The sequence below is a fragment of the Neolamprologus multifasciatus genome, chromosome 2, assembly GCF_963576455.1.
Source record: "Neolamprologus multifasciatus chromosome 2, fNeoMul1.2, whole genome shotgun sequence".
Lineage (NCBI taxonomy): Eukaryota > Metazoa > Chordata > Actinopteri > Cichliformes > Cichlidae > Neolamprologus > Neolamprologus multifasciatus.
The window spans coordinates 26,095,327-26,111,410 of record NC_140440.1 but is presented as its reverse complement, the minus strand read 5'-3'; the positions used below and the strand labels follow the sequence as shown (position 1 = coordinate 26,111,410).

At 40.8% G+C, this 16,084-nt stretch overlaps 2 protein-coding genes across 2 annotated transcripts; one reads left to right on the top strand and one right to left on the bottom strand.

The window, feature by feature from the left end:
* Positions 1 to 266: 266 nt before the first annotated feature.
* Positions 267 to 12,139, top strand: reep2 (receptor accessory protein 2). The gene is made up of 8 exons (XM_085180191.1): positions 267 to 491; positions 2,409 to 2,481; positions 5,636 to 5,712; positions 5,974 to 6,094; positions 6,201 to 6,314; positions 7,602 to 7,782; positions 9,023 to 9,189; positions 10,217 to 12,139. Exons 1-8 carry the CDS (start codon positions 460 to 462, stop codon positions 10,286 to 10,288), a joined length of 837 nt encoding a protein of 278 aa, XP_085036317.1. The 5' UTR covers positions 267 to 459; the 3' UTR covers positions 10,289 to 12,139.
* LOC146524499 (uncharacterized) lies at positions 11,766 to 15,291 on the bottom strand. Its single transcript, XM_085180168.1, has one exon. The coding sequence runs from the start codon at positions 14,401 to 14,403 to the stop codon at positions 13,516 to 13,518; it is 888 nt and encodes a 295-aa protein (XP_085036294.1). The 5' UTR covers positions 14,404 to 15,291; the 3' UTR covers positions 11,766 to 13,515.
* Between the last annotated feature and the right edge of the window lie 793 nt (positions 15,292 to 16,084).

The window sequence follows — 16,084 nt, the reverse complement described above, 5'->3', positions numbered from 1 at the left end:
TTGTATGACTGTGCTTGGCTTTGGTCCTTGTCAGTGAGCAGATTGGGATTGCACAGCAAAATTATGAAAGAAAAGGATGAAATCAGTTCTTTAGTAGTTTAATAACCTAATGTAGATGACTAAGGTTGTATTGTGCGCCACTGTTGGTTAACTAGGAGGAGCACCATGGGCCACATTTTGAAGCTAAAACTACAGATTTATCAGAGTGACTCTGGCCCTTTAAGAGCCAGTCTTGTTCATCAGCGGTGGTGTTGGTGGTGATAGAGAGCAGAGCAGTCTGGAGCTACACACTGCAGAGCACATCTCCAGCTGCTGTTAGCCTACCTGACGGCACAGCAGCCTTCTGGCTCTCATCACAGCTCGTCCTGGAGGGGAATGGGGGCCACCTAGCCCGCTTACTAGCCGACTAGATTTCCTAGAAGCTGGGGGGAAAGCCTCGAAGGCTGGCGGTCCAGCAAGATGGTATCCTGGATTATCTCGAGGATAGTTGTGTGAGTATGGGCAGGGGCTGCATCTATTTTTTTTTTTTTATTCTTAAACACCATAACGGCTCCTTTCATCAGCTGCGTGATGCTGAACGCCGACCAGCTAGGCTGTCCGTTTCTTGTCCTTTTTATACACACACTTCACATGTAGGGGAAAAATAAATACATTAGCTATCCTGGCATTCAGACAGGGGCGTTTAAAGCTCCTGTGTTCAATAACCGCTGCCGTTTCTTTAATCAGCACAATGATGCAGCACAATCTGCATCCAGCGCTTGCTAGCCGCACGTAGCTAACGCGGGCTGGCTAGTCAGTAACTGTAACCACCTGACAGATAACGTGTTGGCAGGGAAAGTGCAGCCTGTTTAACATGCCAGCCTCGCTGCACACAAGTAAACAGACTCCGAGCTGCCAGCCACTGCTTTTTACTTTTAAATAGCCCTCTGTGAATGTAACTAGGCGCCGTACCAACACGAGTTGGTAAAATGTGGTGCAAGGCTAAAGAAGCCCAACAGCACAGCCAGGGATGTGTGTCCATCCATTCATATGCCACCAGCAGTGGGGCTTAATAAGACGGACAAGCGGTACCAGCAGATCACTTCTAGGCCTCCACCTGAACACGCCACATCCACACTGTGTGGATGACTCAACCAAAACCAGCTGTCATTATCTTGATCCATTATGCAGACACTTTATGGTGCTGTCCCATCTCTAGTGAAATGTCCAGATACTGTGTGCTCATCAACTGCTAACCTTAAAGTCGAACATCATGATGCCTTTGGAAGGCCCAGGTGTAGAAATGATGCTTCATCCCTATAAATGTTCTGCTTTTCCTTGATTACATAAGCAAACTGTTACTGTTATTGGCTTCCAGCTGCCTGCATCTTCCACTTCACTACACCTCAGGTAGTCATGTGTCTACTGAAGGCAAACAATGTGACTTGAATATGCATCATAATGCCCGCTGATTATCCAGCACACAAGATTAGTCATTTCTTGTCTTTGTGCTTTAAATGTGCATCTGGCCCAGTTTCTAAAGGGTGGCCAGCCTGTTTCTTTTCTCCTGTTTTTACAGCTAGTTTATTAGTCTAACCTAAAGAAGTGAACACTAAAATATTTCCTAGACTGAACAAGAGGATGGAGTGACCGTAAGGTCAGTAGTAGGCTTTCAATGAGGACACAAAGAGGCACAGGGTGTCTGCTCTGGGAGCCCGCTGGCTTGGAGGCCTGCTACGAGTCATGTCGGCTCACTGTACGGAGCTGCACACATCACTGAGCAGCGTAGTTGAACACTGGGACAGAAGACCTACTTAAGGAAGGGGGGAAAAAATAGATGCTAGGCTACCTCTGTAATTGGCATTCAACCTTTATTTACATTAAGGGTTTAAATCCAGCTATTGGTTTGCACTGTAGGCACACTTGCACGGCCCTTCTGATCTGTGCTCTCCCTGCTGTCGCCTCACTCAGCGTTCAGTATCCTGTCAAATCAGCACAAATTGGCACAGTGGCAGAGGATGCGATCAAATGCACATCAAAAACAAGGCTGTGTTTGCACAATGTCCCACTGTGCACGTGTTCTAACACATGGTGACCCACCCCTGGTGGAAACTGTGTTTTTTCCATTTTATCTCACTGCAGTCTTCCTGACGCCATTACATTGTTTCTACTCATTATCAGGCCACTTTGTTTTGACAAGTCACTGCCCAGCACTTCTTTCGTGGCATCGCCATGCGGATTAAAACCACATAGACACTCGCTCTGCTCAAGTACATGTCGCCCTTTTGTGTTTCACAGAAGCTCAGAGCAGATGTGGCTGCTGTGTGGGAGTGGGTTTGTGAGGTGTCAGAGTCAACACCCAGAGGCCATGTTCTCTAGCTGAAGCCCCTTCCTCTGACCCAGTCTTGTCTGCTTTTTTTTTTTTGCAGCCTTGCCTTTGGGACGCTCTACCCGGCGTACTCCTCGTATAAGGCCGTCAAAACGAAGAATGTGAAGGAATATGTGAGTATAACCCCTGGTTACTAAACTTCAGCAAACCATTTTTGAGCTCTGTCTGCTCTGTTTGACTTTTAGGGTGTTTTGCCCTGAGCGCCTGCCAGCTATTTCTCCTCTAATGTGTTGAGAATCAACATGAGGCAGAGAAATGCTCGGTTTCATCAGAGCAAGCTTATTAATTACTTGGAGTAATTTCTGTTGTCATGTTTTCTGCAATGCCTGTTCCGTTTCTTTGGCCGTTATCATTTGAAGATTAACAAAAATAGGAATCATGCTTAATGATCGGGGTGTTCCAGACAAGGCCAGAGACATGGGATTGCAGTTTAACTAGGACACACCAACCTTCATAAAAGAAGGGCGTTTATGCACCATAAAAACACTAAAAGACGGAACAAATCCTGCACTTTGGATTCTTCCTGATTCTTTTTCCGTTCTGCGTAGATCTTTATGAAGTTCTGATTTATAAACCTGAAGCATTTATTGTGACAGGACCTTAAAATGTGGGACTTAGTTCAGGGTATTTTAACGCTACCCTTGCAAACATTATATGAATTTACATGCAGCTCCTGATAATTGCAGGGTCATGTTGTGCACTGTATTGTGAGAGCCTATCGGGATGAATTGGACTGAGCACTAGACAGATAGCTGGTTGTTAAAGACAATGAAAGGTTGTCTTTAAAGGTTAAAGCAAATCCTTTAATTCTTGTTAGGATGATTAGATGATGTCCCAAAGAGCTTCTTTGGCTATCTGCAATGTTTGGCTTCCTCATTTTTCAAGTGCTTTCAAGTTGAGATCTGGTGACTGTGGATGAAAGTCCGTGACAATCGACACTCTTCAGTCTTCTTTTTGGTCTAGTCGTAGTTCTTGCAAAGAGATGTGGTTGGGTGATTTATTCAGCTGCTGTAGGAGTCTTTCTAAAAAAAAAAAAAAAAAAAAAAAAAGAGCACCAACTGAAGGGTTTAGCATGTTAAGCACAGAGTGCACTTGGGTAAAGTTGATGCAGTGGAGGCAAAACCACCCCACAAACATGTTTCAGTGTCGGTTTGATCTACATCTACAAATCTTATCTTTTGTAATCTATGAGCTAGGGCAACAGTGACAGAAAAGAAAGGTGGTGGTGGGGGAGGTGCAAATGCACAGGAGTTAACTGGAGAAACAAGAGGAAGACTAGATCACAGCCTAACAAAGATGCAGAGAGGAAATCCAGATTAGGAAAATACTCAAATCTCCATGCAGTCTCTCTCATGGATGCTGAAGGGTCTCTTCAAGGGTTGGATAGAAATGCATTCGCAAGCTTTGCTCTGACCTCACCTCTCTCCGATGGAAACAGGAACACAATCTTCGGCAATTTCATACCCCTATCAGATGGATGCATTATGATCGTGTTCATCACTTGCTGGAAAATACAAATCAAAACAAAACAGGTGCTGCAGCTTCAGAGTGTGGTTGGAAAATCTGCGTCAGTGCAGAGTTAGTGCTGGAGAGCTTTACAGCCCACTTTCACAGCACTCGACATAGTGGACTCTCCATGCAAACACAAGAGGAGTGAGCGGTGTGTGTGAGTAGAGGTGTTATTGGGGTTGTTGGAATTTGTCCTAAATTCACACTAGGAAGAGGGAAAATAAGGCGCAGGGGAACTCAGTCGAGACAGAAAATGAAATGCAGAAAGCCCTGAAAACATTCAGAATGAAGTGGGGGTGGGGTGGTGGGGAGACTAAGATTACAACAATAAACCAGGAAGAAACACTGGAGCATGAAACTGTTTTTACTTTTCAAAATTTAAAATCCTCAAACATTCAATTTGTTTTCATTTTTTCTTCATCATTTTAGACCCCAGAATGTATTTTGTTTTAATAGTTAAACATTATTTATTTCACAATTGCAAATGATTCAGACCTCTAAAAATTGTCATATTTTTAAATGGATGTCTGTGCTGGATCCAGCACTGAATAACAGACTGTATTGCATTGCTCAAAATAATTCAGGGGCACAAGTTTAACTCATAAACATGATGTGCCATCCCGGAGGAGCTTTGAACATGAATGTACCTTTTCATGCTATAATTGGTGACAACGAGTGTAGCAAAAAGCAAAGCTGGACACTGATCAGTCAGGAGAGGATGCTAGACTGTTGTCTGTATCCAGGTGGTCTTGTTGTTGTCTCTCCTGTGGGCCCGTTGAAAGCACCTGCACCTGACTCACAATGGTTTAAGCTTCCTAAATGGACAGATTGATATCCCTGAAGTTTAACTGACTTTTTAAAAAAGAAACATGATGAGATTCCACATGAATGATTTGCTTTGGTTTAAAGTGAAATAAAGGTTCCCTGTAAAGGGCTCAGTCAGTCTATTGGATGTTTGGACTAAAATCCAAAGGATGAAGATTGTATGAAACCGGCCAACCCTTTAATACGATAATGTTTTATCGTTCGGAAAGTGCCTGGGTTTTTGATCACTGTGGATATTTTTAAACACAGCTGATTGGGGCTCTTCCTGATTACCTCATCACTGTATACGAGAGAGAGGTGGGGAGATGGCAGCACTCTGGCCCTCAGCCTAGATTTGCACGGGAGAACAGTCTCCTCCTGGCTGGTTACTATGGCAACCCACCCTCTCAGTCGCTGCTCAGGCAGACGGCCACAGAAGGAGCGAATATGGGGCGGGGAAGTGTGAGAGGGGGAGAGAAGGGAGACGCCATTTTTAGAACTGCTCTCATCTCCCTTCTTCTCTTGTTTGGCTCATTTCTAACGCGCCAAATGATTCGCTGTTTGGTGCATTCTCGCGGCTACGTGCCCGCGGCCTGTTAATGCCTTTAAATGCACCATTACCACTCAGAGCTGTTCTTATGTCGAATGTATCAGTGTATTTGATAACTGATGATTTATCTGATATTAGCTACAAAGTAAATTTGCCTGTAAATGACCAGTTTAGAAGATGACTCACATCTCTCTTTGTCTCAGATGTGCCCATGCATAGTGATGTGATGCGAATGGACTGAAGCATGTGTCCGATTTCTGTGTAGGGATGTCTGTGTGCGTAACCTCTGTTTAATGCCACGTGTCTCAGCACATGCAAACTGGATGCTGTGGATTTTTGTGTGCTACTTTTAATTGTGTTCTCTCCCTTCACCTTTGTGTGTGTGTGTGTGTGTGTGTGTCCAGGTGAAGTGGATGATGTACTGGATAGTGTTTGCATTGTTCAGCACAGCAGAAACAGTCACAGACCTGCTCCTATCATGGTGAGTCGGGAGCTGCTTGTGATTGTAACCCTCTTTTTTCACGCGCTTATAATAAATGAACCACTTGTAAAATAAAACATCAATAGATGCTTTAATGTTCTGCTGCTGATTTTTAATACAATAATCTCTTGAAGGATCTTTTTTGTTTTCTTTTCCTACTTTAGCATCCTAATCTATACACCACTCATGCATACCTTTTGCTCAGTGTGTTGTTTCCTTTACGTCGCTGCCGACTGATTAACTCTGTGTTTAATTATCCAGGTTTCCATTTTACTTTGAGCTAAAGATTGCGTTTGTGATCTGGCTGCTGTCTCCGTACACCAAGGGCTCCAGTGTCCTCTACCGCAAGTTTGTCCACCCCACCCTGTCAAATAAAGAGAAGGTATAAAGAAAAAGCCCATCAAAATCTGAAATGATATGACTCTTTGTCCTGATGACTCAAAGTGTCGTCTCTAACTCCTCCCTGTGTACTGTCCTTTGTGCTGCAGGAGATAGATGAGTACATCGCACAGGCCAAAGACAGAAGTTATGAGACCATGATGAAGTTTGGAAAACGGGGTCTCAACCTGGCTGCTAACGCTGCCGTCACTGCAGCCACCAAGGTGACTGTGCTTAAATGTTAACGTTTGCTCTGTCTTCAAGTATCTTCAAAGCAGATCATGGCTAACACCTGTTCAGTTAATATTTTATGTGTTTATTTACTTGTTAACATTATTACAAAGTCCCCACATAGATGCCTCTGCTTTTCTGTTTGCATGTGAAATACAAACCTCGGCTAAATGGTAAATAATGTTGTTATTAACTCACTTGTACAGCTAGAAAAGAGGACTGAGATGACTGTCAGTAGTTGAGCTTCCTCTAACGATTAGTCTTATAATTAAGTGGGCTCCGAATTTATTTTCTAAATGAGTTTTTTTGTTCTATTCACGGAAGAACATTAACAAACCTCCACCAAGCCAGCTCACTCTGTGGGCAGTATTTACTTTAATGGGACCTTTTACTGTAATGTACATAATAAAGTGACAGGTCCCTATATATCATCTCTACATCCCCAGATGTGTATGCTTTCACATAATAGTTTTAAATAGCTCTACATATCATTATTAGCACTTTGACCTTCAGATCAATGAATAGATCTTGAAGGAGAGGTCAGAGGTTGTGACATTTGAAATCTTTTTATTTGTTGACTATACACAACACATTTGTAAGAATCACAGTTTCTAAGGTTTAAGGCTTTTTTGTTGGTTTTCAACCAATAAATAACTAGGATGACCTTTGCATTTTATGTGACCAGGTGACTGGACTAAATAACTTTTTCTGACTTTCGTCAGATTAGCTGTGCAACTGTAATAGTGAAGCGTGCTATCAGATACTGAACAGTTGTTCTTGTAAGCTGCGAAACAGGAAGTTGGCGCTACTAAATCATTCTGTACTAAAGGCTTATAGCTGCTGCAGACACTTGTTCTATATTTATAGTAAAGCTTGTTGTTTGTTCCTTAATACAAAATTCAATATTAGTTAAACATGCACTCTCTAACATTTGTCATTTGTCCCAAACACAGGATCACAGATCGCATTTATCAATGTCCTCAAGTATTCACACACATTTGTTTGTAAAGGCAAATATTGTCCGTGCAGCTTCTTTTTATTAGCGCTCCACTTGGAATTTATTTTCATATTGATTACCCTGTTGATTATTCTGTTTAGTAAGTTAAATAATTGTAGCCAAAATTGGTCATCTCACTTTCCCAGAATCCAAAGTGGGGTCTTCCAAATATTAATCAGCTTCACCACATAATCACTGGCAGATTTTGAAAACAGTTTTCTTCTGAGTAATGGTGGTTTTGCATATCTAATATGCCTGTTTTTGTTCCTGCTGTGACGCCCAGGGGCAGGGCGTGTTGTCAGACAAGTTGCGGAGTTTCAGCATGCAGGACCTCACTCTCATCAACGCTGATGACGAGCTGGCTCTGCACACTCCCGATGCCCGCATGAGACGGGACCCCATGGATGAGATGAGCTCGGGCGCGAGCACGCTGCCCCGGGCCAAGAGCACCGCTGCACGGCAGAGTAAGGCCGCACAACACGCATCTCCCACACGACATCAGCAGCAGCTTCACGCAGAGAAACACGGAGTCGTACACAAGTGCATGAATACACACAAGCTGTGTTTGCAGCTTGCTGACTGACCCAGAGCGTGACGACGAAGTCTTCCTTTATTTAACTTCAGAGCAGGACTGGGACTACTTCGGCCAAGTGGAGTCATGTGATTTAAAGCACTGCAGGGTGGGAAGAAAGGGTGGGGAAAGAAGGCTGGCTGAGGGAGGCAGTGCAAAGAGGATCGAGCCGGGGTGAAAACATGTGATTCCAGTGGGAGGGGAGGCTTGGAAGGAGGTCTCTTTGTGTCTCGCTGCACTGCCGGCTGGCTAACTGTGTGGGTACAAGCTGTGAGCTGAATACAGAGAGACACTGAAACAATGAAGTCACGGGGCCGAGTGCTGCATTTTAATATGTACAATGCATTTTTTTTTCTCTTTGTTCATTTACACATGACTTCTAAAACCAGACTGAAAACAGCTGAAACAAAACACTGAAGTCAGAGTTCAACTGAAATCTGCAGTGGCGTTAGTAAATGAGTAGACCCTAACTTTTATGAACTAACAAGTTCAAAATTATTTCTTTTGGATTACTTTTCTTTTCTTTTTTTTTTTTTTTTTTAAATTCTAAATGATCTGCAGATCATCACTAAAGTAACGAGTTGTAGCTTTGCAGCTCCTAAAGTTGCTGTTTGGGATTTTTCTAATTTTACTCAATAAAACACTTTTTCTATTCTAGATGTCACACAAACAGTTTAGTTTCCTTCCTAATTTAACATTTGCAAAGAAAACTTTGTAATCTAATGGACCAGTTCTTCTGATTTTATGTCTCCCAAAAGCAAAGGATAAAAATGATTTCACAAGCTAATTTTAGTCTCTGGAAAACGGGCAAATGAAAACAAAACAAAAAAAACAAACACTTAAAAAGATGGAAGTGACTCCTTTTTTTTTCCTCTTTATTTTAAAACTGGTGGCTGTATATTATTAAAAAAAATAGATACATTAAAGTGTCCACTAGGTGGCGTCAAAGGTTCTGTCTGTGATGATGCACTGGTTCAAGGCTACACCAAATAAATCTGTAAATTAAGCAGTTCTGTGGCAGCAGTAAAATGCAGAGGTGTGATGTTTGGTGTCTCTCAGATCATGTGGTGATGTCACTCTGAACACTCAGCTTCTCTCACTGACTGTCCATCAATCTCTGTCCTGTCCCGCAGCTCGCTCTGTGGCAGCCGCGTCCCTTATTGATGACACATCGTCCCAACACAGCTCTGACCTGTCAGACACAAGGACCGAACACTCTGATGAGGATGTGGGAGATAAAGGGCACAAACGCAGTACCAGTGTCAAGGCAACCAAGAAGCCTGCTGCTGCTAAGACAGAGGTAGGGCATACACGCACACACGCTTTGTAGATTTGTCAATCACAGGGCAATTTTCTTAAATTGTGTATATATACAATATTACAACAGTCACTAGCCACTTTAAGTGCACCTTCAAATGCTCATTACCCAGCAATTGCATTTAGACATGGTCAAGATGACCTGCTGAAGTTCAAACTGAGCATCAGAATGAGGGAAAATGTTGTTTAAGTGACTTTGAAGGTGATTTGTTTGTTTGTTGGTGCCAGATGGGTTGGTCAGAGTATTTCGGAAACTGCTGAAGTTCTCCCACACATTCATCTCTAAGGTTTACAGAGACTGGTCTGAAAAAGAGAAAATATCCAGGGGCTCTACAGTCATCCGATCTTAGTCCTATAGAGCGTCTTTGGGATGTGGGGGAATGGGTGTGGACAGAAGTCTACCAGCACCTTGTTGAATCTGTGCCTTGAAGAATTCTGAAGGCAGACGAGGCCCCAGCCCTGTACTAGCAAGGTGTACCTAATAATCTGACCAATAAGTGTAGCATTGTCAGTATTTCCTAATATTTTTTTTCTTCCTCAACAATTAACCTACTTTAATTTGATAATAGTAATGTATGCATTTCATTACTAATAGCTCAGTTCATTTCCAATAAAACGGCGATAAATGATTTCATGTTGCACACATTACCTCTTGACCTACATTTAGTTCTGACCCACAGATTACATGTATGCTTTCACAAGCAATTAAGTGGCCTGTGAGTTCATATAACCATACCTGTAATTACACAGGCAAGTGATACTACCTGCACCAACTGTATATACATCAGATGTTCCTGTGGTATTTTGCAGCATCAACAGTTCACTCAGAAATGGCACGCTGCTCTTTATGGAGACTTTTTTTTCACTGTTTACACAGATTAAACATGCTTTGAGCAGCAGTTACAATGCAACTAATACTCGTACTCTTGTTAGTGAAACCTTTCATTTTACCACTCTTTGATTGATCAGCTTTAGTAATCACTCTCTTTATTTTCTTCTTCTGCGGCCAGACTCAAACCAAGACAGTGAAGAAGCCAGTGAAGAAGAAGACGACAACTAATAACGCAGAGACGCCACCATGAGTCCTGCAGCCCACACATGCACTGGCCTCCACTCGCTCCGCCCACAGCCTGCAGTCCCTTCCTCCTGTTTGGTGTCCACACAAGCGCACATATACACTTTACATACATACATTCATTTTAAATACGGTTCTTTTAAAGTTACAGGCCCTTGTTTATGTCTCGTTCTCTTTAAGGAGAATTTAGCTGAGATTTAACTGAGACTGAGACTTTTTTTTTCTTTTTAATTTCACACAGGCCACAGTCTTCAGCTAATCTTGACCTGACCGTGTGGTAGAAATCATCCAAAGTTTGTCTTTTGAAGCACTGAAAACTGGGAACTCTGGGCTCTCAGTATTTTGCCATCATTTTAAACTAAGGAGAAAAAGGCAAAATCTCCTTTGAGGCCTACATTAATTAATGAGTGGATGAGTGTATCCATCCATACTGCTGTTAAGCTCAGCACACCTGTCACTCAGGACCAGCCTGTCTTCACTCTTTTACAGCAGTGTATCCTGTCTTTGTTTAATGTTGAACTAATTCTTTTTTTTTTTTTTTTTTTTTTTTTTTTTTTTGCTTCCAAAGTTTCATTGTTAGCTTGTCCTCAGTCTGTTTCCTCTGAGTGAGTCTGGCTCTGCCACGTTCAGGTCTCACTCTTTCACGTCACACACAGTGCTGATGATGAATTATTTGTTCAGTGCTGGTTTTGTGATTCTCGATCTGGACGCTACTCTGAGGTCATATGTAACTATGATCTGTGATGTTAGTAATTAATATGATCAGCTGTGCTCAGCTGGATCTGTGAAGGCAATGCTGCCAATGAGTGATGGCTTTCATGCTGGTGTTTTTGAGCTAACTTATCCACTTTCACTACAAAGGTGATGTTTGTATATCATTTCCTTTCAACACAGTGACCCAGCACCTCTGCGTTTTCTTTTACTCCTTCTATCCAGCTGTGTGGTGACACTTGACCTGATTAATAGCGTTTCTGCACACTGGAAGCTTGGATGGACTACAGAAATATGTGAAATAAAACTACTGCAAGTGATCATTTTAGTCTCAGATATGGAGGGAGAGTGAGAGCAGGCTGTGGGTGTTTCTAAAGTTACTGGACTTCTGGTTGTCAGCCACTGCATTAGGTATACTGGGTACATGAGAGCATGAGAGGTGGTCAGTGCTCATTACTGCTGTCAGCAGTGTGACTCTTGAACCAGTAGGGGGAGCCAGAGCCCACCTCCACTGTTAGCTGAAGTTGCTGAACCACATGTAAATAGTAACCTTGACTGTATATACAGTATGAGCTTGCTTGCCTTATTCATTCTCTGGGCTTAAATCAGTTTTTAATCATTTCTGTGTATTTTTCATTCTTAGTCTTGACAAATCACACGTTCTGACTGAGACCAGAGGAACCTCAGACTTTCAGTAAAGACTTCTAGTAGAAGTGATTATTGAATTTTTAATTAACATGTTTACTTTTCTCCTTGAGACATTTAACTTCATCTCAGTGTAGGGAATCAGCTTGTAAATTTACATTTTATTTTTGGTATTTTAGGGCCAAAAGTTGGAAACAAGACTTTTTTTTTTCTTCTCCTTAATTTAATGTTTACACTGAATAAAAACACATCACATACTGAAAAGACATTTTGTGTTATGAAGAGAACGTTCTTCATTTTTATCTTGTGTCATTTTGAGATATTTATTGCTGATTATTTTGAGTTTAAAATCAGTATTATATACAGGGACGTTCATTTGTATCTTGTTTGTGTCAGTTATCAAAGCTCCACATCAAAGAGGATAATTTCATGTGCCGGCACAGTGGTACCTTATAAGGTCATGTAATGGTTAATAAAATACTAATAAAGAACATTAAATTTGTCTGTTTCTGTTGATTTTTTTGTGCAGCTCAAAGCAAATCATCTACACAGCAGCCAATATTAAAAAAAAAATATTCAAAACAAAAACAAACCCAAAAAAACTGATTTAATCCTAAAGACAGCAAACTCTGGTTGCTGACTCTAGAGGTTCATACACATCTTAAAATCTAACCCTGCTTTGTTCTCATCCATATCTGTATCACTTGACGTGTTAAAAGTTTTTCAGAAGGAAGTACAAGAGAAATGTCATTTAAAAAGATTTAATTTGCTTCAACAGTTCAATTTATACAGTGCCAAATCACAACAACAGTTGCCTCAAGGCGCTTTATATTGTAAGGTAGATGCTACAATAATCCATTCAGAGACAACCCAACAATCATGAGCAAGCACTTTGGTGACAGTGGGTAGGAAAAACTCCCTTCTAACAGGAAGAAACCTCCGGCAGAACCAGGCTCGGGGAGGGGCGGCCATCTGCTGAGACCGGTTTGAGTGAGAGAAGAAAGACAGGATAAAGACATGCTGTGGATGAGAGACAGATTAATAACAGGTATGATTCATTCAATGCAGAGAGGTCTATTAACACATAGTGAGTGAGAAAGGTGACTGGAAAGGAAAAACTCAATGCAGTTTTTAGGACTTCCTGGTAATAATGAATTATAGTAGTCCAGCCTGGAGGTAATAAATGCATGAACATACCACTGGACGAGGCTTTTGACCCTAAAAAACACAGAGTGACAACTCTTTTATGAGCTTTTAACAGCTTTATTTAATCATTTTAAACCCTAATAGTCCCTCCTTTCACACGTGAAAGTTTTGTGAAACAAAAGACTGTGTTTCGTTCAGCCTGCTATCCCACAGCTTCCCCTCCTGTGTGATACTCAGCCTTTCAGCTTTTGCCTCTTAACTGGGGTGGTCCTGTGTTCAATTCAGGGCTAAATCAGCTGTCGCCCTCATTTGGTCAGTTACTGGGTCTTACAGACCGTCAGCCTGTCCCCTCATGAGAACGCACCAAACGAACACAGACATTTTACATTTTAAACATGATCCCGTCTCTTTTAAACATTAAAAGCCTAAGCATGCAAATGAGCAATATACAATCAGCCCTTCCTACCGCTCAACATCTAAGGGCTCCAACTTATGTCTCATCTAAGCCAAGAATCCTCCTCACCCAAATCATTACTGACCCCAACCAACAATTCTGATGGGATGTTGCAACATGCTCTTCCATTAGTGCTGTTGTTATCAATCTGTTAATTAGTGTTATTAATCTGTTAATAATATCCACAACAAGTCAATATAGCTGTGAATGTAGCCAATGACACCAGCAATGACAAAATAATAGCTATTCTATTTAATTCTATATTTTCACAAGATTTCTTAAAAAAATATATCTTTTAATTTTTTTGGAGGAATCTTGTAAAGTTGGAAAAAGCTAGTGTTTTCAAGTTGTGAGTTTAGTTCCTTTCTAAAAAGAAGAAGTACTGTTCTATTAAATTTATCTGTTATATATTCTCTAACCAATGATTCAAAACTTTTGGTAACCGTTTCATTCCACAACTTCTTCAGAAAAGTTTGAGATTTTCTAGTTTCAAATATGATGGAATTAATTTCCTGATATCCACGGTGCAAGAAATTTTTTTTGAGGTCAACTGTTCCTTCTGCCAGTTGCAGTAGAGTTTCTTTAGCAGTTTTAATACTCTCACTGTCTTTATCAGCTAAAAGCTTCAATGCAGAATGTTTTTCAAAAAAGTTTTTTAAGTTCTTAAGATCCAGTTTGTAAGGAATGTTCTCATATTCCTCAACATAAGATTTAAAAGGACTATTAAGAGAGAAGATATCTTTAGAGGAAAGCTGTTTAAAGTAACTTGGCCCACTAAGTCCCCAAGGTATTGTATATGCCACAACAGGGACAACTTTATATTGTTTATGCCAGTCAAATAATTTTAATACAATCAAACTCATACAACTGCAATTTTTATCATCCCTTGTTAAACATGGACTATTATATGTATAAATAAAAATTGATTTAATTTTCTTTTTAGTTGTTAATAGAAATGTATCCATTTGATCAAGTAGAATTTCCTCACTGTGTTTTCCATCTCTGAAGACTGGATAAATATTTTTGAAAATTTTATATGTATCATCTTCCATGAGGATAATGCCAAATGCAAATTGTTTGTTTTCAGCTGAACATTCTATGAATGATTCCAAGTTATGACAAAACACTTCATTTTCTTCTCCTTGTACTATTTGCGCTTTCTTCATTACATTTTGAAAATTTTCTATTTTGTTATTACTGATTTTTTTTTTCCACTTTTTTAGAAACTGATCAATTTTGTTTTGGGGGAGGGCAGTCCTTATGCCCACTCTAATTATAATTCCCAACAATAAGATACCAATTATACTAGCCCCATAACTGGGGCTAGTATAATTGGTATAGTTCGCCCCAGTATAACTTGTATAACTGTTCCCAGTATAATTGGTATAGTTCGCCCCAGTATAACTTGTATAACTGTTCCCAGTATAATTGGTATAGTTCGCCCCAGTATAACTTGTATAACTGTTCCCAGTATAATTGGTATAGTTCGCCCCAGTATAATTGGTATAGTTCGCCCCAGTATAACTTGTATAACTGTTCCCAGTATAATTGGTATAGTTCGCCCCAGTATAACTGTTCCCAGTATAATTGGTATAGTTCGCCCCAGTATAACTGTTCCCAGTATAATTGGTATAGTTCGCCCCAGTATAACTGGGGCGAACTATACCAATTATAGGGGCTAGTATAATTGAAAATAAAACCAATAAAAATAAAACCAACCAGGACAAGATAGCAGCTTCGTCGAGGAGGAGCCCAAAACCGCCGCTGCTACAGGTGTTTCTTCAGCTTGACTGGGCCAAAACACAGTCCGCTGAGGAAAGTCTACGGCACCAAGCGAGTCCCCCAGACTGAAGACGCTATACTGAACTGCCAATAGTAGTACAGCTACTTCTCTCCACAACGGCTGAAGTCAGAAAATGAAACGGCCACGCTGTGGCTGTGGTGTATCCCCTCACAACGCTGCTGGCAGGAGGCAAAGGAGGAATGAACGGGAGGAAAACCTGCGTAGACTTATTCAAGCAGGCGCCACACCTAGCGTACAGGTGCGTTCCTACTTCCTGGTCAGGCTCGCCAGTGGCGGGGTTTTTTTGGCGCCAAGGGCGAACACTCCCTCTGACGTCCTACCCCCACACATGTTAATTTGTTTATTAATTCATTAATTTATGTTCGTGTTGCTGTGTGTGTTTCTGTGTTGTTCACAACATTAGAGTTCAGCTTTGATTGCAATTTGTTTGTAGGATTATTCAATTATTTTGTGTTTCCTAACATGTTAGCATAGTTACTGTATGCAAATAATTAATATATATGTTGTTCCATGGTTTACTGGTGTTGAGCTTCCGCTATACCCCCTGTTTCTGGTCTATTTGTTAGTTTATTCTAACTGGGGGTTTCTTCTTTAATTGGATATAATTGTTATTCGTTTTTGGTTTTGTTTCAATTAATAAGTGCTGTATTGGAATGACATTTTTATTACAGTTTGTTTTCTCTTTCCTATTACTTGGTGTTCCTAATGTGTTTAAGCAGATCTCCTCCCACCTGTTTCCATTTGGCCATTATCCTTTTTTTGTATTATTTTTGAATTACAACATTTTTGAAATTTGACATTTTATGCACAGGTTGAATATACATATTATCGGTATTAATGTTCTTTTAAAAGTTATTCAGCAGTTCTTAGAGACTGTTTGGGATATGATGTGCCACATATGATCCTTTTGGATGATACCCAACAAGTTTGAAGCAGAAACATTGTTTCAGTGACAAGATATAGTCCACAATCACTTTTTGGGAGGCTGAAAATGGCATATTATCAATGTTAATGTTCCTTTAAAGGTTATCCAGCAGTTCTAA

What these genes read in the sequence shown, in the direction of transcription:
- reep2 (XM_085180191.1), top strand. Translation starts at nt 460, where the DNA reads ATGGTATCCTGGATTATCTCGAGGATAGTTGT. An exon ending in CGAAGAATGTGAAGGAATAT is followed by an intron (nt 2,482 to 5,635) that starts GTGAGTATAACC and finishes GTGTGTGTCCAG; the next exon opens with GTGAAGTGGATGATGTACTG. An exon ending in CCCTGTCAAATAAAGAGAAG is followed by an intron (nt 6,095 to 6,200) that starts GTATAAAGAAAA and finishes TTTGTGCTGCAG; the next exon opens with GAGATAGATGAGTACATCGC.
- LOC146524499 (XM_085180168.1), bottom strand. Translation starts at nt 14,403, where the DNA reads ATGAAGAAAGCGCAAATAGTACAAGGAGAAGAAAATGAAGTGTTTTGT.